This window comes from Megascapheus bottae, chromosome 7, assembly GCF_031878675.1.
Source record: "Megascapheus bottae isolate mThoBot1 chromosome 7, mThoBot2.hap1, whole genome shotgun sequence".
NCBI classification, from domain to species: domain Eukaryota; kingdom Metazoa; phylum Chordata; class Mammalia; order Rodentia; family Geomyidae; genus Megascapheus; species Megascapheus bottae.
In genome coordinates, this window is record NC_143515.1 from 68,440,721 (window position 1) to 68,466,913 (window position 26,193).

Below are 26,193 nucleotides of genomic sequence, written 5' to 3' on the forward strand. Positions count from 1 at the left end.
GCAGTGGCTTCAAACCTCAATCCTCAGATCCCAGCCTCCTAAGTAGCTAGGATTACAGGTGTGAACCATGCCCCCAGGCTTTTTAGTTATTTTAAGATGATGATCCTCCTCACCACAATTGCTGTCTTTTTTTTTTTTTTTTTTTTTGCTAGTCTTGGGGCTTGAACTCAGGGCCTGGCCACTGTCCTTGGAATTTCTCAAAGCTAGTGCTCTTCCACTTGAGCTACAGCACCACATCCAGCTTTTTTGTTTTTCTATGTATGTGGTACCGAGGAATTGAACTCAAGTCTTCATGTGTGCAGGCAAGCATTCTTCTACTGGGCCAAACTCCCGGCCCGAATTGCCTTTTTATCTGGATGACCTCAAACCAAAATTCTTCCAGTATCTCCCTCTTAAATAACAGAGATTATAGGAAGGAGCCACAGAGTCCAGCCTACCTTTCTTTTTTATTTTGAGGCATTTTGCTTCTAAAAAGAGTGCAGATTTTTCAAAGGATTCTTGTTGACATGATTTACAACAACTATAATATAAGATTATTGCTTTAGGCTAAGTGGCCTACCTATCTTTAGGCTAAGTGGCCTACCTGTCATCCCATCTCCTGGGGAGGGAGAGGCGGAGGATTATAGTCTGAGGTCTAGGTAAAAGCTCACAATCCCAGCATGATGGCTCGCACCTGAATCCTAGCTACTGAGGAGGCTGAGATCTGAAGATTGTGGTTCAAAGCCAGCCCAGGCTCTAAAGACCCTGAGACTCTATCTCTACACTAGAAAATAGGAAGTGGGGCCGATGCTCAAGGGGTAGGGTGGTAGCCTTGAGCTAGGATGCTCAGGGACAGTGTCCAGGCCCAGAGGTCAAGCCCCAGAACTGGCAAAAAAAAAAAAAAAAAGAAGTTAACATATCTGTCAAAATGGCAGACAGTGTGTAAGAGCACATGACTTGAGTGATCACCAGGACCCAGTCAGACAGTAACAGATCCATCCCTTACCAGTTATCTAGTTACCTAGGTAACTTGTTCCTGCCTCCCACTTCCTCCACCAAGGACTTGTGGGACTTGAGGTTCTTGAGGGCAAATAGCATGCCTCCCTCTGTGGCATGGGCACCTTTGTGCCTCGACTTGCCCCACATGCGGGCACCATCTAGGAGGGTGAATGGTGAGTACCTGGGTGGAGGGCAGTGAAGGACACAGCACGTGATACTGCCTACTTTCCAGATCCTGGAGAACACCTCACAGAGCCACGTGGACTACCCCTCCCTCAAGCTGGCTCTGGAGCGGGCTGAGGAGCTGTGCTCCCAGGTGAACGAAGGCGTTCGGGAGAAGGAGAATTCTGATCGGCTGGAGTGGATCCAGGCCCACATCCAGTGTGAAGGACTCTCGGAGGTGAGGAGCAGCCTGGTGGGGAGCCAGCCCCATGCCCAGCCCGTTTGGGTGGTCCACGACTCATCCAAGCCCATCCACACCCAGCCCCTGCCTCCACAGACATTGGTGTTCTCAGTTATTTGAATTCAGGTGGTAGAATCAATATTCTATGGATAGAAGTACATATTTTCATTGGGCCAGTTGGATCTCTGAATATTTAAGCCACCTTCCTATCTAGAAAATTCCCCCATGGTACCTTCAGACCCGGGGCACTGGAGATACTGGGATGGCTTGTGCTGGGACTCATGAGATGACGTTGTCTTCCTCTTTAAGCAACTTATTTTCAACTCCCTCACCAATTGCCTGGGGCCCCGGAAGCTTCTGCACAGTGGCAAGTTGTACAAAACCAAGAGCAATAAGGAGCTGCACGGGTTCCTCTTCAGCGACTTCCTGCTCCTTACCTACATGGTCAAGCAGTTCACTGTCTCCTCCGGCTCTGACAAACTTTTCAGCTCCAAGTCCAACGCTCAGTTCAAAATGTATAAAACAGTGAGTACCACGCGTCCAGCCCCACACATCACATTAGGGGCCTGTACCTGAGGCCTTGCCTTCGGCAGAGCCTACCCAGTCCTAGGACTGCGCTGGCTCAGGTGACTCCCTGGCCACTTCCCAAAGAAGGAGCCCAGGGCCTAAGTCCCATCTCTGCCGTTGGGCATCCACAGGACCCAGCTTTGGCTTCTAGCTTCCTCCTGGCAAACAAAAGACACTTGGTCCTACCTATGGCATCAGGTCAGCATCAGGTCAGTCTGAAAATTGAGCCTGACATGGGGCAGGTGTCAGTGTGCAGAGAACCTGCCTTACCAGCTGCAGGACACTCGAGCTCCTGCACCCATTCATTAACACCTAATCCACCCTGGATATTTACCTTTGCTTTACCTTGTCTATCTTTACCATGTCTCTCTTTCTGGATAAAAGTCCTAGATAGACACTAGACCCTTTTCCACTCTGCACAAGGTTCTTCAGAACAAATAATACTCTCTCCAGACATAGGTAGGTGGTGTTCTGACCCCTCTCACAGCCTAGGTTTTGGCCCTAATTCTTTCAGCCCATTTTCCTGAATGAAGTGTTGGTGAAACTGCCCACAGACCCTTCCAGCGATGAGCCCGTCTTCCACATTTCCCACATTGACCGGGTCTACACCCTCCGAACAGACAACATTAATGAGAGGTCAGTCCTGACCATGTGTGACCTGCCTTGAAACCTGACCTCTCCCGCTGCTGTAAACCCATCTCTACTGGTGTCCAAGTCCTACTAACTATCCCCCACCTCCCTTATGGCTCCCCTGGCTCCAGTCTTCAGCAGAACCTGGTTTAGTGCGCTTCATCTCACAACCACTTCTTAACCTGTTTCCCTCTTCCAGCCTCTCCTCACCCTGCTCCTTCCCATCTCCCAAATGGGCAGATACAACACCAGTGCCCACTACAACCCAGCCAGCGGCCACGCTCGGGCACAGGTCCATGGCCTTCACTCATTCCCCAAGTCCTTTCTGCCCTGCCCAGCTTGTCCCTCCCCACACCCTTAGGCCTTCACCTTCCACACTGCTGCTGCCTGCCTGCCACTAGCCGCCAGCCACGCTTCCCTCTAGGGGAACTCCTGAGAAGCTCAGTGATAAGGCCTGGGGACACCGCTGCTCCCATGCATAGTTCTGAGTACCAACCTGCGGTGCTGACTTGTCACTGAGAGGACTAGCTGCATCTTCTAGTTCTGGATCCCCAGTTCCTTGCAAAGACCTGTTTTTTTTTATAAGCAGTCAGGAACTGTCTGGAACTTCTCAGCTCTTTCCCATTTAGCAGTTGTCTTGCACTTGAATTAAGAGTACTGAAGGCAAAGTCAGCAAAAGCGGGGAGAAGGAATGAAGCTGTGGTTGTGACCTGGGAGGTATGGGACCCATGACCACGCTCTGCTTCTCCCCCAGGACGGCCTGGGTCCAGAAGATCAAAGCAGCCTCGGAGCAGTACATCGACACTGAGAAGAAGAAACGAGAGAAGGCTTACCAAGGTACCCAGGGGTGTCCTGGGCTCCTAGAGGTTGGAGTGGGCAGCTGGGGCCTGGGGGCAGGGTAGGGTGTGACCCCAACCCAGGGACACAAGGTGCTACTCGTGCAATAAGACCTGTGACTGAGCCTGCAGTGGGAGCCCAGCACCGGCCCCTCCTGTTGCAGCTGTTTGACCCCTCCCTGAGGCCCACACACAGTGAGGGGCACCCCGGCCCCGCACAAGGCCTTCCCCAATTCTTCACTGCACTCTGTTCACTCCTGACCTCACCCCTGTGGGGTCCGTCTTGTCCCATCTGACTCCAGCTTTGCTCTGCCCTCTCTGATTCCAGACCACGTCCTCTTCAGCCTGCCAGTTTCGCCCTGGCTTGTGGCTCACTCTCCATGCTCCAGCGCCCTGTCGCAGCGGCAGGCAGCTGGTGTTCCTCCTTCTCCTCCTCTGGACCACATCATGTCCTGAGGGTCCTACTGAGCCATGTTTCTTCTTACTTCCCAGCTCTTCTTCTTCCTTTCATCCTTTTCTAGAAGGTTCAGCAACCTTCCAGCAGTGGCTCCTCCTTCTGGGCGGCACTGTGGATGGCAATACCGTCCTGGCGTATTCTCCAGAATCTTCTCTGTTACCTCCCAGATTATGGACAAGTTTCTCACCCCAAACTCAAAGCCCATCTCCAGCACCACCAATTACCCAGCCTTATTTCCTCTACCACTGCCACATACCAGCTTATGGTGCCGTCAGGCTTGCTCTGCTACCATCTGGAAGACTGCCCATGGAAACTCTTTGCTTTCTTTAGGCCCAGGGAAAAATTCTTCCTTTATATTCCCTTTCCTGGCTTCTAACCAGGTAACTTCTTCCTGGAGCCCTGCTGTGCAGTAGTCTGCATTGTTCTGGGGATCTTAGTTCTCCATTGCTTCTGCCTGAGGCCCCGGAGCCTTCAATTCTGCCTTAATGACTCCCTGAAGGCAACTCCGCAGACCTTGCCTGCACCTTGTGCCCAGTGGCTCCATATCTGCTCTTAAGAGGAGCCATCCACTAGCTCAGTAGTAGCTCCAGTACATCCAGTCTCCCAGCCCCTGTCCCTCTCTGACCAGAACTGTCACCAGCACCTGCATTCTCCCCTATGGCCACATGAATGCCAAGCCCTATGTTCACTGCCCCATCTCAGTGGAGTCTTGTGCCCTGAACTACCCCTCCCCTCTCCCCTATCCAGTCCTGCTTAGGCTCATGCAGCTTTTTATATATTCTTTTATTCAGGTTTCCCTTTTTTGTTTTATACTCCTGAAAGGTATGTGCACATTGGCTTTCGCTAATTGAAAGTTGTTTTAATGCTACTTTAAAACCTTGCTATTGAAAAGTCAATGACTCAATCACTTCATAAAGCATATAATGATCTCTCAATTGATCAAAGAGGAAAAATCAAAGTTTTGCTTGCTATCTCTATCTATCTACCTATATAATATATATATATATATATATATATATATAATTTTGAATTGTCCATGTGTTTGTTTTGTTTGTTTGTTTTTGCCAGACCTGGGAACAGAATACAGGGCCTGTGTGCTGTCCTTGGACTTTCTCAAGGCTAGAGCTCTATTACTTGAGCCACAGTACCACTTCCAGCTTTTCTATGTATGTGGTACCAAGGAATCGAACCTGGGTCTTTGTACATGCTAGGCAAGCACTATACCACTAGACCAAACTCCTGGCCCCAACACATGTGTTTGTTTTATCAGTGATTTCTATATACATAGGGACAGCCAAAGCCAGGCCAGGCCTTCAAGGGCAAGTTCCCAGTGGAGGTGTGGACATGGTGAACGGAGGGCCACTTCTCATGGGGAAAGTTACACATACCCAGAGCTCGCCAAGCATCCTTTATGGTTGCTTTAAATCCTTAGATTGCTTAACTTAGCTTCATGTGTACCAACAGAGTGTGAGCCCGCTGACTCACTTGTCTCCAGTGTAGAGCTGTTTGAGTACGTCCTTCAATATAATTAGACCCTGAGTAAAGCTACGTGCTAAGATGAAATGTTTACTTACTCGTAACTGTGATCTTGATGAGTGAGACTTTGGCATCTGATGTTTACATTTTGACCATGCCATTTGAAGACACTTGAGCACTCAGGAGGCTGAGGCAGAAGGATTAGAAATTCAAGGCCAACCTAGGCTACATAGGAAGACCCTGTCTTGAATAAACAACAGAGAAGTACAGTCTATATGTGCATTAAAATGTCATAATAGAAGCCTGGGAATGTGGCTTACTGATAGAGTGCTGGCCTAGCATACATGAAGCCCTGGATTCAGTTCCTCAGTATCACATAAACAAAAAGCCAGAGTGGTGCAGTGGCTCAAGTGGTACCAGAGTGCTACCTAGCCTTGAGCAAAAAGAAGCTCAGAGTCAGTGTCCAAGTCCTGAGTTCAAGCCCCAGGACTGATTTAAAAAAAAAAAAAAAGTCATAATAGGGCCAGGAGTTTAGCCTAGTGGTAGAGTGCTTGCCTAGCATGTAGAAAGAACTGGGTTTGATTCCTCGGTACCACATACACAGAATAAGCCAGAAGTGGTGCTGTAGCTCATATTGTAGAGCTCTAGCCTTGAGAAAGTCCAAGGACAGTGCTCAGGCCCTGAGTTAAAGGCCCAGGACTGACAAAAGTCACCAGGCACCGGTAGTTCACTCCTGTAATCCTAGCTACTCAGGAGGCTGAGATCGGATGATCACAGTTCAAAGCCAGACCTGGCACTGAAGTCCATGAGACTCAGAAGACCAGAAATGGCACTGTGACTCAAGTGGTAGGGCAGTAGCCTTGAGCTGAAGAGCTCAGTGACAGTGCCCATCCCAGTGTTCAAGCCCCATAAGTGACAAAAAAAAGGTCATAATAAACTCTGTACAATATCTTAATAATAATAAAAAATACATATAAAAAGAAAATGTCAATAAACGTACTTTATACAGTTAGAATATTATTATTTACAAAGCATTTAAAGGTTAATACAAGGATGAGTTAAACCGTCCATGTGCTACACTGGTTCCTGTCTGATAGACAGACATTACACAAAATTTCAGATCCAGCAGGCTGCAGGGTGCTCCTAATTTAAGGCTAGTAGATACACAGAGAAGGGAAGGGGTCTGGAAATGGCTGAGATTGACCTGGATCTTGATGAGTAGGATGCCAGTGGGCAGAAATAATGGATAAGACATTCCTAGCAGGTAACATAGCCTGAAAACTGGCATAGAGGAGCCAGATGCTAGGCAGTTAGATCCTGTGCAGAGGCAGCTGAGGTCCAGGTAGTATTCTGTGAGGACAGGAGTTTAGCCAGTGAGAGAGCAGGTTCTTACCAGCCCAAGGCCTTGGCTTCTATTTCTAGCATCCAAAAGAATAGTATCAAGAAAAACAATAAGGGTCTGCAGCTAGCATCTTCACTGTGCTGTCTGCATTATCAGAGAAGAAATTAATGCAACTCATCCTCTTTCGTAGCTCGCTCTCAGAAAACTTCAGGTATTGGGCGTCTTATGGTGCATGTTGTTGAAGCTACAGAATTAAAGGCCTGTAAACCAAACGGTAAGTGGTTCTCTCTTTCAGTGAGGTGGTACTGCCCTGCTCTTTACTGGGTAACCCTTTAGAACGCTGAATGAGAAAATGCCATTTGTTTATGTATTTCAATATGTTTATGGGGCCAGAAGCATAGCCTAGTGGTAGAGTGCTTGCCTCACATACACAAGGCCCTGGGTTCGATTCCTCGGTACCACATACCCAGAAAAAAATCAGAAGTGGCAGAGCACTAGCCTTGAACAAAAAAGTTTCCAAGAATAGTACCCAGGCCCTGAGTTCAAGCCCCAGAACTGTCAAAATTTTTTATGGATTTGTTTATGGCAGTATTTGCCTCCAGCCATAGGGTATTTTCTAAAAAGCAGTGTTCCCAGTGCCATTAAGATGGTTATATATACAACAGAGGCTCATGCCCATAGGTCTAGCTCCTCAGGAGGCTGAAATCTGAGGATCACAGTTTGAAGCCAGATCAGTAAAAAGCCTGAAGAGGAGGTATGGCTCAAGTGGTAAAGTACCAGCCTTGACTGAAAAAGCTAGGCAAGTTTAGCCCTATTACCCATCACAAGAACAAACGAACAAAACTGGTGATAGATCATTTATGGGACCTGCCGTCTTGAGTGCTTCTGCATGGGAAAACACAAGTGCCCTGCAAGGCACTTGCAGCTCATGTGAGCAGCTGTTATGTTAGAGCTTGCAGGCATTTTGGGGTATATGATACCATCAGTATTGGAAATACAAGTTATGTGGCTAGACCACAAGGCAGAAATGGTTCTCCAGGCAGTAGCCCCTGCTGTTGTGGTGAAGAGAAGCCTGAGTCAGCTTGATGGTGGCTCAGGTAAACCACCTCCCTTGCCATGTTACACATGTCTGTGGCTTGTTTCTGTGTAGGAAAGAGCAATCCATATTGTGAAATCAGCATGGGCTCCCAGAGCTACACCACCAGAACCCTCCAGGACACATTAAATCCCAAGTGGAATTTTAACTGCCAGTTCTTCATTAAGGATCTTTACCAGGATGTGCTGTGTCTCACTATGTTTGACAGAGACCAGTTTTCTCCAGATGGTAAGTTTCACTTGGCTAGAAGGGCTCTGGGTGTTTCCAGAATGTAGATGCAGAGTGCTCAGCAGCTGTGTATAAATACCTCCTGCTGTGTGTGGGAAATGACACATCCATGTGTCAGCTCACTTAGCCGGAAAGTGTGTGTCCTTCCTTGGGGTTGCCGGAGACCTCTAACTCCAGTGAATATCTACGCACATAAGTACACACTGGTTATACTGGATGCCTCCAACAGGCTGATCAGAGAGACTGAAATTCCAAATAGGCAGCTGCTTTCAGACATTGTTGTCATTGTATCTACATCTACTGACGATATCAGACATCTATATGATGGGGATGGGAGTTTAGCCTAGTGATAGAGTGCTTGCCTAGCACACACAAAGACCCAGGTTTGATTCCTCAGTACCACGTACATAGAAAAAGCTGAAAGTGGTGCTGTGGCTCAAGTGGTAGAGTTCTAGCCTTGAAAAAGCCCAAAGATAGTGCTCAGGCCCTGAGTTCAAGCCCCAGGACTGACACAAAAAGACTGCTGTATGACAAAAGTTACTTGCTTTGTGTTTGAAAGTTGTATGAGTCCTGTCTGGAGCAATTTTTAAATAGTTTTATAATGCATAAAGACTTTTCAGCACTGGTGGCTTACATGGATAATGCTACTCAGGAGGCTGAGATCTGAGGACACCAGTTTGAAGCCAGTGAGACTCATCTCCAGTTACCTACCTAAAAGGCCAGCAGTGGCACTGTGGCACAATTGGTAGAGTACTAGCCTTGAGCAAAAAAAGCTCAGGGACAGTGCCCAAGCCCTAAGTTCAAGCCTCAGGACTGGCATACACACACACACACACACACACACACACACACACACACACACACACACACACACACACACACACACACACACACACACACACACACACACACACACGAATACTCTTTCTTTCTTTTTTTTTTTTTTTACCTATCCCGGGGCTTGAACTCAGTGCCTGGGCACTGTCCTTGGGCTCTCTCAAGTCTAGAACCTTATCACTTGAGCCACAGCAACACTTTCAGCTTTTTCTGTGTATATGTTACCAAGGAATTGAACCCAGATCTTCGTGCATGCTAGGCAAGCACTTTGCCACAAGGTCAAACTACTGCCCCAAGAATAAAGACTTTCAATCCTCACATGATCTATTCACAGATTTCCTGGGTCGTACTGAAGTTCCAGTGGCAAAAATTCGAACAGAACAGGAAAGCAAAGGCCCCACAACCCGCCGGCTGCTGCTGCATGAGGTCCCCACTGGAGAGGTCTGGGTCCGCTTTGACCTGCAGCTATTTGAACAGAAAACCCTCCTGTAGGGAAGTGGGGAGGACAGCACCAGGGGATCTGCCCACAAGAATGGGTCTGGACAGTTAACCTCCTGGGGCTGAGGAGCACCCCGCAACTTCATCCATCACAAAGCCACATGCTGGAGCCTGTATTTCACTTCATACTAAATCGCTAGTAATCTATGCAAACGTGATCTTTCCTATGAATGAACCCACAGCACAGTGCCTTGTACTAGTGTTAACATGCTCAGCTGTGTTAGATGCCAGCGTTTCCATTTTCAGGGCTATAAAAGTATTACGTGGAAATGAGGCATCAGACCACCAGATGTTACCACTTGGTGAATGTGTCCCCTGTGGAATGGCTTGGCATTGCCAAACTGTTCCATACCATGTGACCTCTGACAGGTGGAAATGCTCAGGAGGTGAAGGGGTGGGATGAAATGCTGCAGCCTTGGCTTCCGAAGCCTGATACTGAAATAACGTCTACTTGTGCACTGAATAAGACAGAAACTTGATCATTTTATTTCTGATTAGATTTTATTATTCTCTGCTAAGACAATTGAGTTTGAAATATAGGGGGAAGCTTGATATACTTTCAATACTGTGAACTCTAATAATGTGGAAAATATTTTTCAACTTTAATTTTCTGAAGTATAAATTATTTATGTAAATTTCTTCTTTCTTGTTTCATAGGACATGCATCTTTAAGCTTTATCATTGCCAATATGTACAGAAAGATAATAAACATATGTTTATGAATGTAGCTTCCTTTAAAGCTTGACTGATTTACCTTCTGTAAGGAAAGCTCTTTTTGGGGGCTGGGAGTTTGACCTTGTGGCAGAGTGCTTGCCTAGCATGCACAAAGACCCGGGTCCAATTCCTCGGTACCATACACATAGAAAAAAGCCGGAAGTGGTGCTTAGGCTCAAGTGGTAGAGCTCTAGCCTTGAGAAAGTCCAGTGCTCAGGCCCTGAGCTCAAGCCCAGGACTTGGTGGGTGGAGGGGGGAGAAACTCTTTTTTTTTTTTTTGATCAGTTGTAGGACTTGAACTCTGGGCTTAGGCGCTGTCTCTGAGCCTCTTTGCTCAAGGCTAGCCTCTACCACTTGAACCACAGAGCCACTTTTAGTTTTTGAGTGGCTAATTGGAGGTAAGACTCCCACAGGGACTTTTCTGCCCAGGCTAGCTTCAAACTACATTACTCTGATCTCAGCCTCCTCAGTAGCTAGGATTACAGGTATGAGCCTCTGGCGCCCCACAAGAAAAACTCTTGAAAGGGAATTTCAGGGGTATCTTCGGAGGTACATTGTACTCATAAATGTCTATGTTGCGGTGAAACTCTTGTACAACTATTTAAATTTAGAAAATTTAGCCAGGCATTAGTACCTAACACCTATAATCGTAGCTACTCAGGAGGCTAAGATCTGAGGATCTGCCCCCTCTTCTGGCAGAGCCACATCCACATTTGCCTAAGCTGCTTTGGCTTTTCAATTTTGAAATATGAAATTCATTTTGATTGTTGATAGAAGTATACTTTCTATGTTAAATCTCTAGATGAATGAATAAAACTGGAAAATACCTGTCCCTTGAAGGAGTCACCTGAGCTACAGGAACTCTGGTTTCTAAGGGGACAGCTCTTCTTTTTCTAGGAAGCTGGAAGAAGCATTAAGGGCTCTACCATAGCCCTTATTTCTGGTTAAATGTAATCACTAGACAAAGAAGAGCTGGAAAATATAATTCATTGTGTTCAGTTACTTTTGAGTCCATCATACTACAAATTGGTCCTTGGCAATGATTGGTCAAAACAGAGACAAAATTATTAAGAAAAATTAATTGGGCTGGGAGAAACCAAAAGAAATGGACATTTCAATGACTTTCAGGAAAGTTTTTTGAGTCAGGCATAATCTTGCTAAGCAATGCAAACTCAACTCTCTCAGGCGTTGGGAGGCATGTTTTGTTGTTTTTGGAGGTAAGTGGGGGCTGAGATCAGAATGAACAACCTCTGACCAACTAGTGTTCCAAGCATACTGCTGGCCCTGTTGATTGGGCAGGTTTCAAACTAGCTCAGAGGTTACTGTGACCTTAGCTACAGAACAATCCTCCTCTTGGGGCTATGGGTACTTTAATTTTTCACTAGGATGAATGTAGTGCTGTGTCTCCATCTAGACAAAGCGATGGCTCTTTGGTCAGATTTAGAATTCAAGAGCCTGCAGGATCTGAGTCAGACAACTTTAATGGCTGCAGAAGATATATTATGTCAGTAGCACAGCATACCCAGCTCTTCTCCCACTGAAATACAGCCTTGTTTTCAGAGGGTAGAGCAGGGAGAGTGTACCCTAAGGTGCATACATCCTACATCCATCGGGAAGGCAGCCCTCACATCACCTGGCAGAACCTGGGATCCTCACCAAACACCTTGAGCTCCAGGGGTGGGGATGCTATGGCAGAGGAAGAAATAACACTACATTCTGAGCATGTCTGAGTGTCTCTGTGCTGGCAGCAGGGCCCTGACTAGACTTGGAATAGAACACTGGCACTGTCAAACTAGGAGTGGGGCTGGTGCGTTGTCCTCATGCCAGTCACTGAGACCCTCTTAGTATCAAATTGGGAGATAACAATGCTACCTTGCTGTTAAAATATTTCAATGAATACACAGTTGCTAGTCCATGACCAGAACAAAATAAACAGTAAACATTATTAATTGGATATTTCTTACAATGTCTTTCCACTTACAGAAAGGAAAACCAGGTTCTCACTGCACCGTGAAGGCAAGGAAACTATTATAAATGTTGGCCTGACCTGACCATCTTCTGCAGAGAATCAAAGTACTTCCCCAGGACCTCTGCAGTCATCACTCTTCTTGTCACAGGTGGTGGCTTCCGTTTGCGCTGGCCATCTCCTGCCCAGGAGTGAGGTCTCTGCGGTTGGTTCATTGAAACCTATTGACAGAAGAGAAGGGTGGCATGAGGTGTGCTGCTGGGTAAGAAAGCTCTTGGTCCACACCCCAACCTACTTACCCAAGTGGGGACACCCTTTCTGACAGGTTCCCAGCACACACATGCACACACCCGCCCTGCCATACTTCTCACACTCTTGTTGTCTGGGGTCCAAAGCTGTCCCAGGAGGTTCTCAAAGGTCTAGATCTTGGACTTCATCTACCTTTTTCAAGTATGGCAGAGATGATTAGTTGTCTACAAAGTGCTTTTCTCCACCATGTATAAACCAGCCAACTTCTTTTCCCAGCAACTTTGGACCCAGCCATTGACCAGGACCTGGCCAGAGCACAAGAGGAGGAAACACAGGCTTCGGCGTCCTCCAATTCTGGCCACATATTCCATGACCCTGTTCATTCCAGACCATTTTTATTTTCCAGTTGCAGGAATGAGTTCATTGGAAGCCAGATGACAAAATGACAAAGGTTCATGAGAGAGTCCCGAATAAGAACAGGTTGCTGCTCATCTGACCAACCTAGTACAAGCACTTGAACAAAAAATAAACTTGTACTGTGTTAAAAAGCTCTGTATACTTTTTCAGCCTAATGATGACAGCAAGGACCCTTCTCTGCCTTAGCTGTAGAGTTTCCTTCAGTCACGTTAAGATCTAAAACAAGTGAGTGCACATCAAATTAAAAAGCTTCTGCACAGCAAGTAAAATAAAAAGCTGGGCATGATGGTACATGCCTATAATCACTTAGGAGTAAGGCTGGAGACTCTTAAGTTCCAGGACAGCCTGAGCCATATAGTGGGACCCTATCTTAAAAAAAAAAAAAGTTGGGGCTGGGAGTTTGGCCTAGTGGTGGAGTGCTTACCTAGCATGCATGAAGACCCAGGTTCAATTCCTCAGTACCACATACATAGCAAAAAGCCAGAAGTGGTGCTGAGGCTCAAGTGTTAGAGTGCTAGCCTTGAAAAAGTCCAAAGCCCAGGACTGGCAAAAAAAAAAAAAAGTTATAGCCAGGCATGGTGGCTCATGCCTGTAATCCTAGCTACTCAGGAGGCTGAGATCTAAGGATCACTGTTCAAAGCCAGCCTGGGTACTAAAAAGTCCTTGAGACTCTTATCTCCAATTAACTATGAGAAAACCTGAAGTGGTGCTGTGGCCCAAGAGGTAGGCCGTATCCTTGAGCTGAAATGCTCAGGGACCAGGCCCAGGCCCAGGGATAGGGCGGTAGCCTTGAGCTGAAGAGCTCAGGAACAGCACCCAGGCCCAGAGTTTGAGTCTCACCACCACCACCACCAACAAAAAGTTGTACCCAGGTTGCTACATTTAATATGCTACATATAATATGTTGAGGAAAGTACATAACCTACCAAGTAAGAATTCCTTCTAGGGAGATTGAGGAAAATAACAGGATTGAGTCAGAGCTGCATAACTAAATATTTGAGCAGGTTTTTAAGTTGGAAAGAAGAAAAGGCAAGATTCCACAAGGCATGGTGGAAAAGAGGGGCCATGAAGTTGGAAAGAGGAGAAATGTACAGAAATTGTATGTTTACAGCAGGCCATAGACCACATTACATAGCTGCACCTGAACCTTCCCCTGGGTATTAGATGTCCCAGAAGTAGGAAAATAGACCAGGAGCTATCAGATGTGACCATCCAACTGGGAACTCTGGATTAAAAATCTATGCTGGGGGGAGGGGAGCCATGCACTGGTGGCTCACACCTGTAAACCTAGCTACTTAGGAGGCTGAGATCTGAGGAGCATGCTTAAAAGCCAGCCTAAAGTGAAATGTTTATGAGACTATCTCCAGTTAAATAGCAAAAATGCCAAACTGGAAGTGTGGCTAAAGGTGTAGAACACCAGCCAGTGAATGAAAAAGCCAAGTAAAAAGCCTAGAGTGAAAGCCCAGAGCAAAACAATAGGATATGGCTCCTGTGATTGAGTACCTATCGATTTCAAACCCAAGCACTAAAGAGACAGAGACAGACTATGAAACAGAAAGAAAGACAGAGGCATGGTGAAGAGGAAAAGGAGGGAGGGAGGGAGGGAGGGGGGGAAGAAGGAAGGAAGGAAGGAAAGAAAGAAAGAAAAGGAAGGAAGAGAAGGAAGGGAAGGAAGAAAGGAAGCAGAGAAAGGAAAAAAGAAAAGGAAAAATGTTATTATCTATTGCAACAAAACTTTTGGTCCGATTTAGATATAATAAGTGGTAAATGGTATTGCTGCACTAGTCACAATAGCCAAGTTATGGAAAAAACATAGATGCCCTAGAATGGATGAGAAAATGTGGTACATACACAGTGGAATTTTATTCATCCAGTAGAAAGAATAATATTGTGTCAAATTCAGGAAAACGGGTGGACTTAGAACAAATTATGTACGTGAAATAAGCCAGGCTCAAAGAGACAAACAGCGCATGTTTTCTTTCATTTTGGAGGCTGAACCTAAAATACAAATATATATGACTTATGCTTTTACACACAAACTAAAGAAGGGTACCCTTGGGGGAGGAATCCAAACACATATAATTAGTATTTATTAAAGTGAACACCAGGAAGAGGAAACATCATTTGGGGAATGGATAAAGAAGGGGTTACAGGATGGAAGAAGGAAGGGTGAGCAAGTGTAGTCATTATATTCAATGTACATTATGTAAAAAATGAACTATGTAACTTGCGGGGAGGGATGGGAGTGAGACAATAGGGAAGAAGGAAGGACAAGGAGACATTGACCAAGAAGCCTTGTACTCATAACCTGAGCTATGGAATTGTAACCCCCACCTTTTTTTTTGAATCTGTATGCAGATTTTATTCAATTTTAAAAGAAAATGAAGATTTCAGGGGCCGGGAGTTTGGCCTAGTGGTTAAAGTGCTTGCCTAGCATGCACAAGGACCCGGTTTCGATTCCTCGGTACCACATACATAGAAAAAAGCCAGAAATGGTGCTGAGGCTCAAGTGGTAGAGCTCTAGCCTTGAGAAAGTCCAAGGACAGTGCTCAGGCCCTGAGCTCAAGCCCACGACTGGCAAAAAAAAAAAAAAAGAAAAAGAAAAAGAAAATGAAGATTTCAGACAAAGCTTTGACCCTATAACAAAGCAAATCTGTCCAACTTTAAATCAAATCCCAAAAGTAGCCAATTTCTATTTTTTACCAGCTTGCAAGAGCACCTTTGATGAGCTCCAGATTAAGGTAACAGAAATGCCTATAACCCCTTTGTACAGCTACTTAATAACAATAAAAAATGATAAATGGCACCAGGTTAAAGGCTCAGGAAAAGGAGCTCAAGGGGATCTTAGAGGTCAGATCTTCTCGTCTGGTCTCTGCCTTCACCTAGTAAGGGCAGGTCAGCACCTGAAAGCAAGGTCCACTGTCTCCCCTATGCCGCCTTTCTGTGTCTTCCCACGAGGCCTCCCTGCCAGAAGAGTATCCATGCACTCAGCAGTAACCAGGCCTTCTACCACCTCATCTGCTCTCCCATGTCCACACACTGCCTCCTCTGCCCCGTGAGCTCCTGTGAGGGGAGCTTCTACTTTGGCAATAACACTTGCTGCCCACTGCGTATAGCCCCAGCTACAGCTCTCAGCTCACCAGACCCTTCTTTCCAGCCTCTTTGTACCGCCTGAGCAATGAAGAACAGAACTGCGTTTTAAAAGAAATCTGACTGGAGACAGTCATCTTGTCTTCACCAAATGGAGGGGGATTTTCTGCAAAGATAGCTTCAGCACTGTGAAATATACAAAATTATCTCAGGTCAACACAAAATTAAAAATTATCTTAACAAATGCAACATTTTATGAAAAGGAAATGACTGGTGGCTCTGCTATAATTTGGATAAATGTCTCCTAAAGGCCCACAAGTAAAAGTTTAGTCCCTAGGGTGGTGGGTCCTAGGAAGTGATGAAACCTAGGCTCGGCGGTCCTCAGATCACAGTATGCCCTTGAAGGAACTCTTGAGACCCTGGATCTCTTCATTTAGCTCAGTATTGTTTTTTTAAGTTAAAAAGAAAGGATTGATGGGCTGGGAATTTGGCCTAGTGGTAGAGTGCTTGCCTAACATACACGAAGACCTGGGTTCAATTTCTAGGTACCACATACATAGAAAAAGCCAGAAGTGGTGCTGTGGCTCAAGTGGTAGAGCTCTAGCCTTAAGAAAGCCCAAGAATAATGCTCAGGCCTTGAGTTCAATCCCCAGGACTAGCACCATAAAAAAGAAAGAAAGATTGAGGTAAAATAAAGGTATTTTAAAGTGAATGAAAACTTATAGAGCCAGCAAGGTGGCTCACGCCTGTAATCCTAGCTACTCAGAAGGCTGAGATCTGAGGATCAAGGTTCAAAGCCAGCTGGCACGAAAAGACCTAACACTATTATCTCCAATTAACTTCTAGAAAACCTAGAAAAAGGGAAGTGGGGCTTAGCTCAAGGGTAGGGTGGTAGCCTTGAGCTGAAGAGCTCAGGGACCATGTCCAGGCCCAGAGTCCAAGTCCCACAACCAACAACAGCAACAAAAAAAAGATTTTCCATGAGCAGGCTCACATGGAAATTAAAAAAAGCAGTGTTTATTTACTGTTTGTTACATGCTGACACATTTATGAATGGCCCACAAGTTATTCCAGAAGCAAACATAAAAGGAAGAATGAGGGGTTGAAGGAGAAGACAATACAATAAAATGTTGAAGGCTGCTGGGTGCTGGTGGCTCAAGCCTATATTCCTAGCTACACAGGAGGCTGATATCTGAGGATCATGGTTCAAAGCCAGCCAGAGCAGGAAACGTCCATGAGACCCTTATGTTCAATAACCACTTAAAAACAAAAACAAAAACAGACGTAGACCTGTGGTTTAAGTGGTAGAGCACTAGCCTTGGGCAAAAGAACCTCATGGATAGTGCCCAGACCGGAGTTCAAGTCTCAGGACTAGTGCAAAAAGAAAGCAAGAAAGAAGGGCTGGGAGCATGGCCCAGTGGTAGAGTGCTTGCTTAGCATGCACAAAAACCTAGGTTTGATTCCTCAGTACCACATACACAGGAAAAGCTGGAAGTGGTACTGTGGCTCAAGTGCTGGAGCTCTAGCCTTGAGAAAGCTCAAGGACAATGCCCAGGCCCTGAGTTCAAGCTCCAGGACTGGCAAAAAGAAAAAAGAAAAAAAAAGAGAGGAAGAAAGAAGAGCATGGGAGGAAGAGGGAGAGAGGGAAGAACTCACTACTGATAATCAGAAAAATTATTTCAGCCATGAGCTTTACTCAGATTAGAAAATACATCTATGTCAAGAGTCAAGGAGAAGGCAAAAAATGTGAACAGTGCTTGTCTATGCGGATGGGGACATAAGCTGAGTGGTTGTGTCACAGGACTGGCCTGAAGGCTGTTAAGGTGCCTATTCTTATACTACTCTCTACATGTATGTATTATTACACAGTTCTCTGAATCACTGAAAGAAAAACTATGACTAGTTATAAGCTCTGCCTTAGGAAACACTAAACCACAATTGAAACAAGTATTGATATATCAGCTTAATTACTCTATACCTGTGCATCCCACTGGTTTTATTCTTCATGGATCTTTCAGTTTTTTCCCATGCTACTGGAGCCACGTTGTGTGGAGTGAAAATGAACTGGGACAATTCGGCCTTCTCTGTTTCTATAAGTGGTTTTTTGGTGGAGAATCCTTTTTCTATTGGAAAATGAACATTTTAAATCAACACTCTGAAAATCATCTGACACTTAGCAGTCTCTAAAAATGAAGCCTGTGGTCCCAAAGCACCTGTCCCGTGTTGGACATAAAGGCTCTTCTTGATATCCAGCTCTTGATACGGTGGAAACTGAGCATCATCCAATGAAGGGGCTGTATTCTACAAGAAAAGTGAGACTCTTTCAGGCTCCCAGTGCAGTTTGTATTAAGCTGTTTAAATCTTCCAAACTCTAGTGACTCACCCCTGTAATCCTGGTTACTCAGGAGGCTGAGATGTGAGGATCAAAGTTCAAAGCCATCCTAGACAGAAAAGCCCACCAGTCTCCTATCTCCAATTAACCAGCAAAAAGCCAGAAGTGGAGGTATGGCTCAAGAGCCAGTCTTGAGCAAAGAAGTGCTAGGCCCTAAATTCAAGCCCAAATACTGGCACAATAAATAAACAAATACCTTAAATCTATCCTATACATTCAAATGTATCCTTACTATAATAACAAAGCTCACAGAGAAGCAAGACTCAGGAATTCTGTCAGCACACAGAGCGGTGGAAAAACAGTAACACTTACCTTGATGCACAGACCTCGTTGAGTGTAAATAGCAGAACAGAGTAGGGAAAAGGAGACCCACTTACACAGAAAAGACAAACTTCTGTTTAGAGTTCAGCAGAATCATTCTATGCATCAGTATTTGCTGAGCCACTAAATGCTACACTCAGGCCTCATCCTGTCCTGAAAGGTTCCTCATTCTAGAACAGACAAGTTACTTACAATGACAATTTAGCTGCAAGTGGCGCTAACTCAGGGTATTTTAGAAGCACAAGGCAATGTTCCTAGCCTAAGCTGAGAGGAAGGAGGTATGCTGAGGATGCTACTCATTGCTCTTTTATGGCTGTGAGACAAACAGGGCAGGATAACAACAGTAAGTTTGTGTCAAGGACTGGAACTACACAAAGGCCATTTATTTATTTATTTGGTGCCCATAGTAGGGCTTAAACTCAGGGCCTTAAGCCCCAATTTAGTTTTTTCACTCACAGCCAAAGCTTTTGAGCCATGCCTCCATTTCTGACCTTTTCTGGTTACCTGGAGATAACTTTCTCCCAGTTTTGTCTTCCCAGGCTGGCTTTAAATCAAGATTCTCAGATATTAACCTCCTGAGTAGCAAGGATTACAGGTGTGAACCTATCTATATACCTAGCGAAAGGCTATTTTTTAAAGTATAGTGTTTTCTTTCTCTTTATGGTTATGTTTTCCATACAGGGACTGTCTCCTGCTACTTACTTTTCCACAGCACTCAAGGTTTATATACTTGGATTTCAAAAACTTGAAACCTTGAGCTCTACCTCTTAGGGCACTTAGGAAATTAGTATTTGATAATAATTAGTATTCAGAAATTTGGCTCAAAAATATACTTATGTTCTAATGCTCCAGCCAAATGGCTCTAGAAAATAGGTGAGAGAATGAAGAGTGATAGAGTACCAAAATACAATTAAGCAAAGTTCCTGAGTCTGAAGTATACATCTTTGGATTTGGTACTACAATTGTGTGCTTAAATTAAACAAGAAGTTCCTGACATCAAAGGTTAAAACAAAAACATTTTCAAATTAAGACTGCAAAATATTGTTTGATAAAGCCAAACCAAAGGACAAAACTGTTGGTCCCTGCGCAAAGCACAAGTGGCCTACTTCTAAAATTCTAGCTACTCAGCAGACTGAGATCTGAGGACTGTAGTTCGGAGCCAGCCTCTACACCAAAGTCTATGAAACTCTTATCACCAACTAACCACCAAAAAGCTGGAAGTAGAGCTATGGCTCAAGTAGTAACACAGTAGCTTTTAGCATAAAAGATCAGGGACAGTGCTCAAATCCTGAGTTCAAACCCTGAGACTCACACACACACACGTTGATCCCTGTACTTATAGATTAGCTAACATGACAATCATGTCTCCTATTCTCCCTTGACCAGTTCCCACTACAAAAATTAGAAAGCCACACAGCCTCTTCTGCCTGACCTAGTCCTGGCCAATGAGATCTATGGGCCAATGAGATCCTGGCCTGACTGAGATTTATGGGCCAATGAGATCCTAGCCTGACCTAATCTGGGCCAATGAGATCCTAGCCTGACCTAATCCTGGCCAATGAGATTTATGGGAAAGTCCCCTGAGGATATTCTTTGCTTCCTTATCAGAGGAACAGGGCAAGAAAAGAGAGCCTAAGCACATTTCCTACCCCTTCTTCCTGCCTTGAATGTGCAGACCTAATACCTAGAACGGTAAACATATTGAGGTAAGTGTGAGAATGACAAGTAGACTGAAAATATTAGATAGTGAAAGAAAATAGAAAAAATATTAGATAGTGAAAGAGAATAGAAAAAAAACTAACAGTTGATTGAAAAATACAATTCAATACCTTTTTGTTGCTGTGCTTTGAGACATATTCATATTTCTCTTGTTTTACTTTCTTTGATTTTTTGCTTGTAAGTACTTTTTTTATTACTTTCTGCTGAAGAGGCTCTGCAACTTGTTTGGCCCATTTTTTATGTAATAACTCCTTTTTTCTTTCCTTAAAAATATCCACATGTTGAAGATATATATCCAATTTCTAATGAAGTGATAGGAAAAGAAAAAAATGATTAAGAAAACTTTTTACTTATTGTCATTTGCATAATAGGGGGTAAAAACTTGTTCCCACTTCTAATCTCTCAGCCATATTTAAGCTGTGAAGTCCTAGTACAACATACTGGAGTGCAGAACACACTTTAGGAAGAGAACCTGAAAGTACAGAACAAGAAGTCATGAAAAGTTTACATGTACTGTACCATCCTATTAAACTCGTAAGTCAGGTTAAGAGTCACCAAACTCTTGCTTCTTCTGAGGGATTGCAAAGTGTTCACTGGTCATCTAGCCTTCATCAGCAAAACTGGTGACTTGATTTGACACATCTCTCTGACTTATAAAAGGAGGCTAATCTTACCTAGCACTTTGATGTTCAAGTGAGAATATATGTACTCTTACTTTAGATATTGAAAATCATAACTCAAACATCAAAGCATTCATATAACACCAAATTCTTTTTTTGCAAGTAGAAGAAAGTTTATTGGGGTACACTCCTGGGCGAACCCCTTGGGTGAACCCAGCAAGGTTGTACCGGGTGTGTTTGCAGCAGGGTAGAACACCAAATTCTGGTCACTTTCATTAAAATTATGCTGAGCATCTTAATTCCATAGTTCATATTAGTTACTGATTGCCCTTAAATACTAATTCATTTCTAATAGTTACACATAGCCCCACTACAAGGTGGGGACATAAGAGGAAGGGACAAGTTTTAGTAGGAAAAAAATTTTCTATTTAGTACCAAGACAAAGAGGATGCAGTTAGAATGACTTTCAGACCCTTAAGTACAGATCCAAGCAAGACTTAGGATCTCCTACTGATCTTGTAAGGAGGTGGCACAATCTCAGATCTGGTGTAGCATAAATAACTGAGAGGTGTGTCATGTTCCTGCAAAATCAACCTCTATAACATAATGTTTCAATTTGGCTATCCCATACATATCCCCCTAATGCTTATGTATTGAAGGTTCATGTCCCTAGCTCGTGGAGTCATTGGGAGGTAGCAGAAATTTTATCAAGTAAGATTACTGGAAGGAAGTTAGGTTGTTGAGAACATGCTTGCCCTTTAAGGAGAAACTGGGTGCCAAGTCCCTTCCTCTCACTGTCTTGTTGCTTCCTGGTTGCCATGAGGTGAGCAGTTTTGCTTCACCACACATTTCTTTCTTTACTGTTCTTCCTCACTACTGAGCCAAAGCAATCAGACCATGGACTGAAACCTTGACACTGTGAGCCAAAACCTTCTTCCTTGAAACTGTTTATCTTACATGTCCGTCACAGCCACAGAAAGCTAACTAGCATACCTAGCAACATCAACTCTCTACATGCTGCTTTACATGCTTCCTGCTCCCCCAGAACACAAGTACAACACACAGTTCTTACCTTCACAACATAATTTTCTCTAAATAATATTGCATGCACGGCTCCATCAATGTCTTCTCTAGCTAATACCTATTACAGAAATGAATATTAGTATATTAATTCTGAAGAAGCAAACCAAAATGACAAATCTCAGTGTAATATACTAATAGCATTAATGCAAATCTGATGCCTGTGTGTTGAAGCATAGGTTATGACTTTTGTTTTGTGCCAGTACTGAGGCTTGAAATCAGGGTTTCATGCTTTTGCTTTAAGTTTTTCACTCAAGGCTGCAGCCCTCCCACTTGAGCCACATCTTCACTACTATATTTTTGCTGACTAGCTGGAGATAAGTTTTCTACTACTTGAGCCATATCTCCACATCTGAATTTTTGCTGACTAGTTGGAGATAAGTTTCTCAGATTTGTCTGTTACTAGCTTTGAACCTGATTTCTCAAATCTCAGCTTCCTGAGTAGCTAGGATTGCAGAAACTTGAACCTAGCAAATTTATGACTTTTATGGAAAAGTTCCAAAACTATTCTCCAGGAACCAGTCACCCAGGTTCAACAATTACCAACTCATTCACATTTCATCTAACTCACTACTCACTTTTCTGTCCACCAGACTAATTTGAAACAAATGCTTGACATCTTATCACTAAACCATATTTTGTTAAATTATCAAAAAGTTTACAGTTTATGGGATCCCATATGGATTAAATATTTAGTAGGTATATTTTAAAGGGCACTTTAAGTTTTCTGCCTTCTGTAGATCTCTTCCTAAAACCACAGAAAGTTCAATTTAACACAAACTGGTCAATATCATACCTAGTTAATGACATCTCTTAGCATCTTAGAGGTATTGTCTCACGCCTAAGGGCTTGCTGTCTTCCATTATGAATCTGAGAGAAATCAATTTGCTAAAATCTTCCCTGTAGCATTATTTTTTCCAAGTTGGATCAGTATAAGCTGATTTCTAGGTTTTATTCTTTTATTTTATTTTTTTTTTGTCAGTCTTGAGGCTTGAACTCTGGGCCTGGGTGCTATCCCTGAGTTCTTCAGCTCAAGGCTACAGCCCTACCCTTTGAGCCTCAGCACCACTTCCCATTTTCTAGTAGTCAGCTGGAGATAGTGCCCGGGCTGGCTTTGAATTGCCATCCTCAGATCTCAGCCTCCTGAGTAACTAGGATTACAGGCATGAGCCACCTTGCCTGGCTAGATTTTATAAAGAACAAATGAAACATTAATTATCAGCTGGTCTTTGGAGTCAGGTATGGCAGCACATGTTTATAATCTCAGCTGCTCAGAAAGCAGAGGTAGATGATCCCTGATTAAGGCCAAACTGGGCAAGGTTAATGGCAGACCCTATCTCTAAAACAACTAAAAGCAAAAGATTAGAGGTTGGTTCCAATGGTAAAACACGAACTTCTGAATTCAATCTGTTTTTCTTCTGCCAAAAGAAAAACAGTTTTGGGGGGGAGGTGGGAGTTTGGCCTAGTGGTAGAGTGCTTGCCTAGCATGCACGAAGATAGGGTTGGATTCCTCAGTACCACATACATTAAAAAAAAAAAAAAGAAAAGAAAAAAGCTGGAAGTGGTTCTGTGGCTCAAGTGGTAGAGCTCTAGCCTTCAGAAAGCCTAAGGACAGTGCTCAGGGCCTGAGCTCAGCCTGGGACTAGCAAAAAAGAAAAAGAAAAGAAAAGAAAAACAGTTTCTGGAAGGAATATGCTATTCCTACAACAATTATCTCTAATGAAAAACTCAGGCTTTTAGAATTTTATTATTTATTCTGTGATCTTTTTTTTCTGTTCTGTCACACTGAATGCATTAAAAGCTACTAAACTCAAATAACAGATCTGTTAGTAAATCTTAAAACTGAGTTGCAAAAAAACAACAAAAAAAACAGTGAATTACCTTTTTATCCATAACTTAATAGTTTCACACAAAATCTAAACTAATATTCAAATAGCTACTTGGATCTTCTCCAAAGTAAACGTCTTTAAAATATAAACTGAATTCCATGCTTATTTAAGATGACAACTGCAAAAGTAACTACCAAACATGTTTCCCTGATACTGCACTATAAATATAGAACCACTCACTCTTTATTTGGAAGAGTAATAGTGTACATGCTGACAGTTATCTTGAAAGGTCACTCTTTTCAGTCATCCTAGCAAGATTATGAGTAAATGTTTCAAGTTTTCTAACAAAACTTTGTTGTTTTATATGCATATATATGATTGTGTGTGCCCGTTGTCTATCCTTACGTTCCAACCACAGCAAAAGAGGTAAAATAAGCCCTGTGTGGTAGTGTGGAGGCCAGCTTGGGCTACATAATGAGACCTTGTCTCGAAAATAAAAAGGGGTAGAGGAAGGTGAAATTTCCATGAGCTTCAAAACAATACAACTTTTTTATTTTATTATTGTGCTGGTCCTGGGGCTTGTCCCTGAGCTTTTGTGCTCATGGCTAGTGGTCTTGAGCCCCAGCTCTACTTGAGGGTCTTTGGTAGTTCATTGGAGATAGGAGTCTCACAGACTATGGTCCTGGGGCTGGCTCGGAAGCATGATCTCCAGTCTCAACCTCCTAAGCTGCTAGGATCACAAGCCACCAGCCCAACCCAAGAAAACATTTTTATGAGCAAATCAATACCTTTGAGGAGCTGTCAACAAGTCTAGGCCTGACTTCTGCAGATGGTCCCTCCCATTCATGCCCTGCCCCTCAGGCTACCAACCGCTCAAACCCTCCAGAGTTAAAGGCGCTCACTCTCATCCAGCGAATGCTCTTGCGCATACTGTGTGGGACAGGCATGTGTCAGTGCTGGGATACACGCACGATTGAGGCTAACTAGACCCCACAGCGCCCCCAAAAGTCCCGTCGTTACCTCCATCGAAGAAACCGACTCAGGCCGTGGCCAGTCTTTTAATTTTTCTACATTGAAATGTCCGATACAGTTGGAATCTTGCATGGCAGCCATCGGCAAAAGCCCTGAGGAAGAAAGGTAAAGTGAGGGGACTTGGTGGGCCCTGGAAAAGCCGGGCTTGGGCTCGCAGCCAGCCGCACAGTTTGGATCCTGGCTCACTCCTTTCTGGGTTCGGTGTGGGGAATCAAGTGACCGAAGCTGCCCTGCCCGAAGAGGCGGCCGTCCCCCTCCCGCGGTGTCAATCAGGCCATCCCCAGGGCTTCCCCCCCCACCACCACCACCACCGCAAGGTGAAGGTCGGGGTGTCACCCCAGAGGGGTCCTGGCCGCCTCCCCTCCCTCCTGCCGCTCTTCGGGGCGGGGGAGGGGAGTCGAGGGCCCAGCTGGTCAGCAGGGGCCGCATGGTGGGGGATGCTGCGCCGCCTGGAGCCTACGCCGAGACCCGGAGTTGAGGGCTGAGCGGTGAGCAGAGGAGACCCTACCATCCCGGAGAGGGAAGGAGCCCGCCCCATCGCCAAAAGGAAACCTTGCTCCTTGGTGTAACGGTGCCCACCCCTCCCCCCATAGCCAACAGAAGCCGGGCTCTGTCAGCAGCCCTCTCCTCCGTCCTGGAAGTGGGCCCCGCCTCGCCCGGCCACACCCCTCAGCCGCCCTTCCTTGGGGGCTTCGGTTCTGGTTTTCTTGCTTATTAGAATACCAACCTTACGGCCTTTTGGTGAGACTGAGGGCTGCGTGTTTTAGTGATCTCCACTTCCTCATGGAAGTCTCACAGAAGGTGCTCGTAAAAACACTGGAGGACAATAAGGAATTATTATTATTATTATTATTATTATTTGGCCAGTTCTAGGACTTGAACTCAAGGCCTAGACATTGTCCCTGAGCTTCTTTTGCCCAAGGCTAGCCCTCTATCACTGGAGCCATAGCACCAATTGAGGCTTTTTCTGTTTATTTGTTACTAAGAAGTCAAGTCCAGGGATTCATGCATGCTAGGCGAGCACTCTACCACGAAGCCACATTCCCATCCCTGTCAAGGAATCACTAATAGTATAAGGTTTAGTAACCATTTGTGTTGATTTTACAAAGGAGGTATATTCTGAAATATTCTTGGATAAAGTTACTTATCCAAGAGTTCATTCAGAGCAGGTGAAAGGTGAGGACTGGGTAGGATTACGGATCAAACAAGATTGCCATCTGGGACACAGGAGCCAGGGTTCAGAAATAAATATTGCATCAGTGAGAACAGCTTGATTAGAAACACACCGGCACTACTTTCCTTGTTTTAGTCTTTGCTGTCCTCATGGAGATGCAACATATAGTAAAAATAAATAAATAGTCACTCCCTCCAACCTTAAATGTTTATTGCCCAAATGGTATTGTGCGCTCTGGGTGG

General features: G+C 44.5%; 2 protein-coding genes across 4 annotated transcripts in view; one reads left to right on the top strand and one right to left on the bottom strand.

Annotated features, from left to right (window-relative positions):
• Nucleotides 1-10,045, top strand: part of Itsn2 (intersectin 2) — a 115,594-nt gene extending 105,549 nt beyond the window's left edge. For 2 of the 3 annotated variants that reach the window (XM_090337359.1, XM_090337360.1), the window contains exons 33-39: nt 1,211-1,378; nt 1,691-1,906; nt 2,463-2,584; nt 3,333-3,415; nt 6,880-6,963; nt 7,840-8,013; nt 9,185-10,044. In XM_090337359.1, the coding sequence (XP_090193485.1) occupies nt 1,211-1,378; nt 1,691-1,906; nt 2,463-2,584; nt 3,333-3,415; nt 6,880-6,963; nt 7,840-8,013; nt 9,185-9,342 (1,005 nt within the window). In that variant the 3' untranslated portion in view covers nt 9,343-10,044. Of the gene's footprint in view, nt 1-1,210; nt 1,379-1,690; nt 1,907-2,462; nt 2,585-3,332; nt 3,416-6,879; nt 6,964-7,839; nt 8,014-9,184 lie in introns of all 3 variants that reach the window. The other variant, XM_090337361.1, reaches the window with a different exon arrangement.
• A 1,959-nt stretch (nt 10,046-12,004) lies between these two features.
• Fam228a (family with sequence similarity 228 member A) lies at nt 12,005-25,015 on the bottom strand. Its single transcript, XM_090337363.1, has 7 exons — nt 24,766-25,015; nt 21,909-21,977; nt 20,327-20,518; nt 17,998-18,085; nt 17,763-17,907; nt 15,835-15,970; nt 12,005-12,249 (listed from the first exon to the last, which is right to left on the bottom strand). Exons 1-7 carry the CDS (start codon nt 24,856-24,858, stop codon nt 12,091-12,093), a joined length of 882 nt encoding a protein of 293 aa, XP_090193489.1. The 5' UTR covers nt 24,859-25,015; the 3' UTR covers nt 12,005-12,090.
• Nucleotides 25,016-26,193: the final 1,178 nt, after the last annotated feature.

Excerpts from the sequence above, each read along its gene's own strand:
- Fam228a (XM_090337363.1), bottom strand. The coding sequence starts at position 24,858 with ATGGCTGCCATGCAAGATTCCAACTGTATCGGACATTTCAATGTAGAA. Across the intron at positions 18,086-20,326 it reads CAAAGCACAGCAACAAAAAG|AATACAGCCCCTTCATTGGA; the intron begins GTATTGAATTGT and ends CTTTTCTTGTAG. Across the intron at positions 17,908-17,997 it reads TTATGTCCAACACGGGACAG|AAAAAGGATTCTCCACCAAA; the intron begins GTGCTTTGGGAC and ends ATTTTCCAATAG.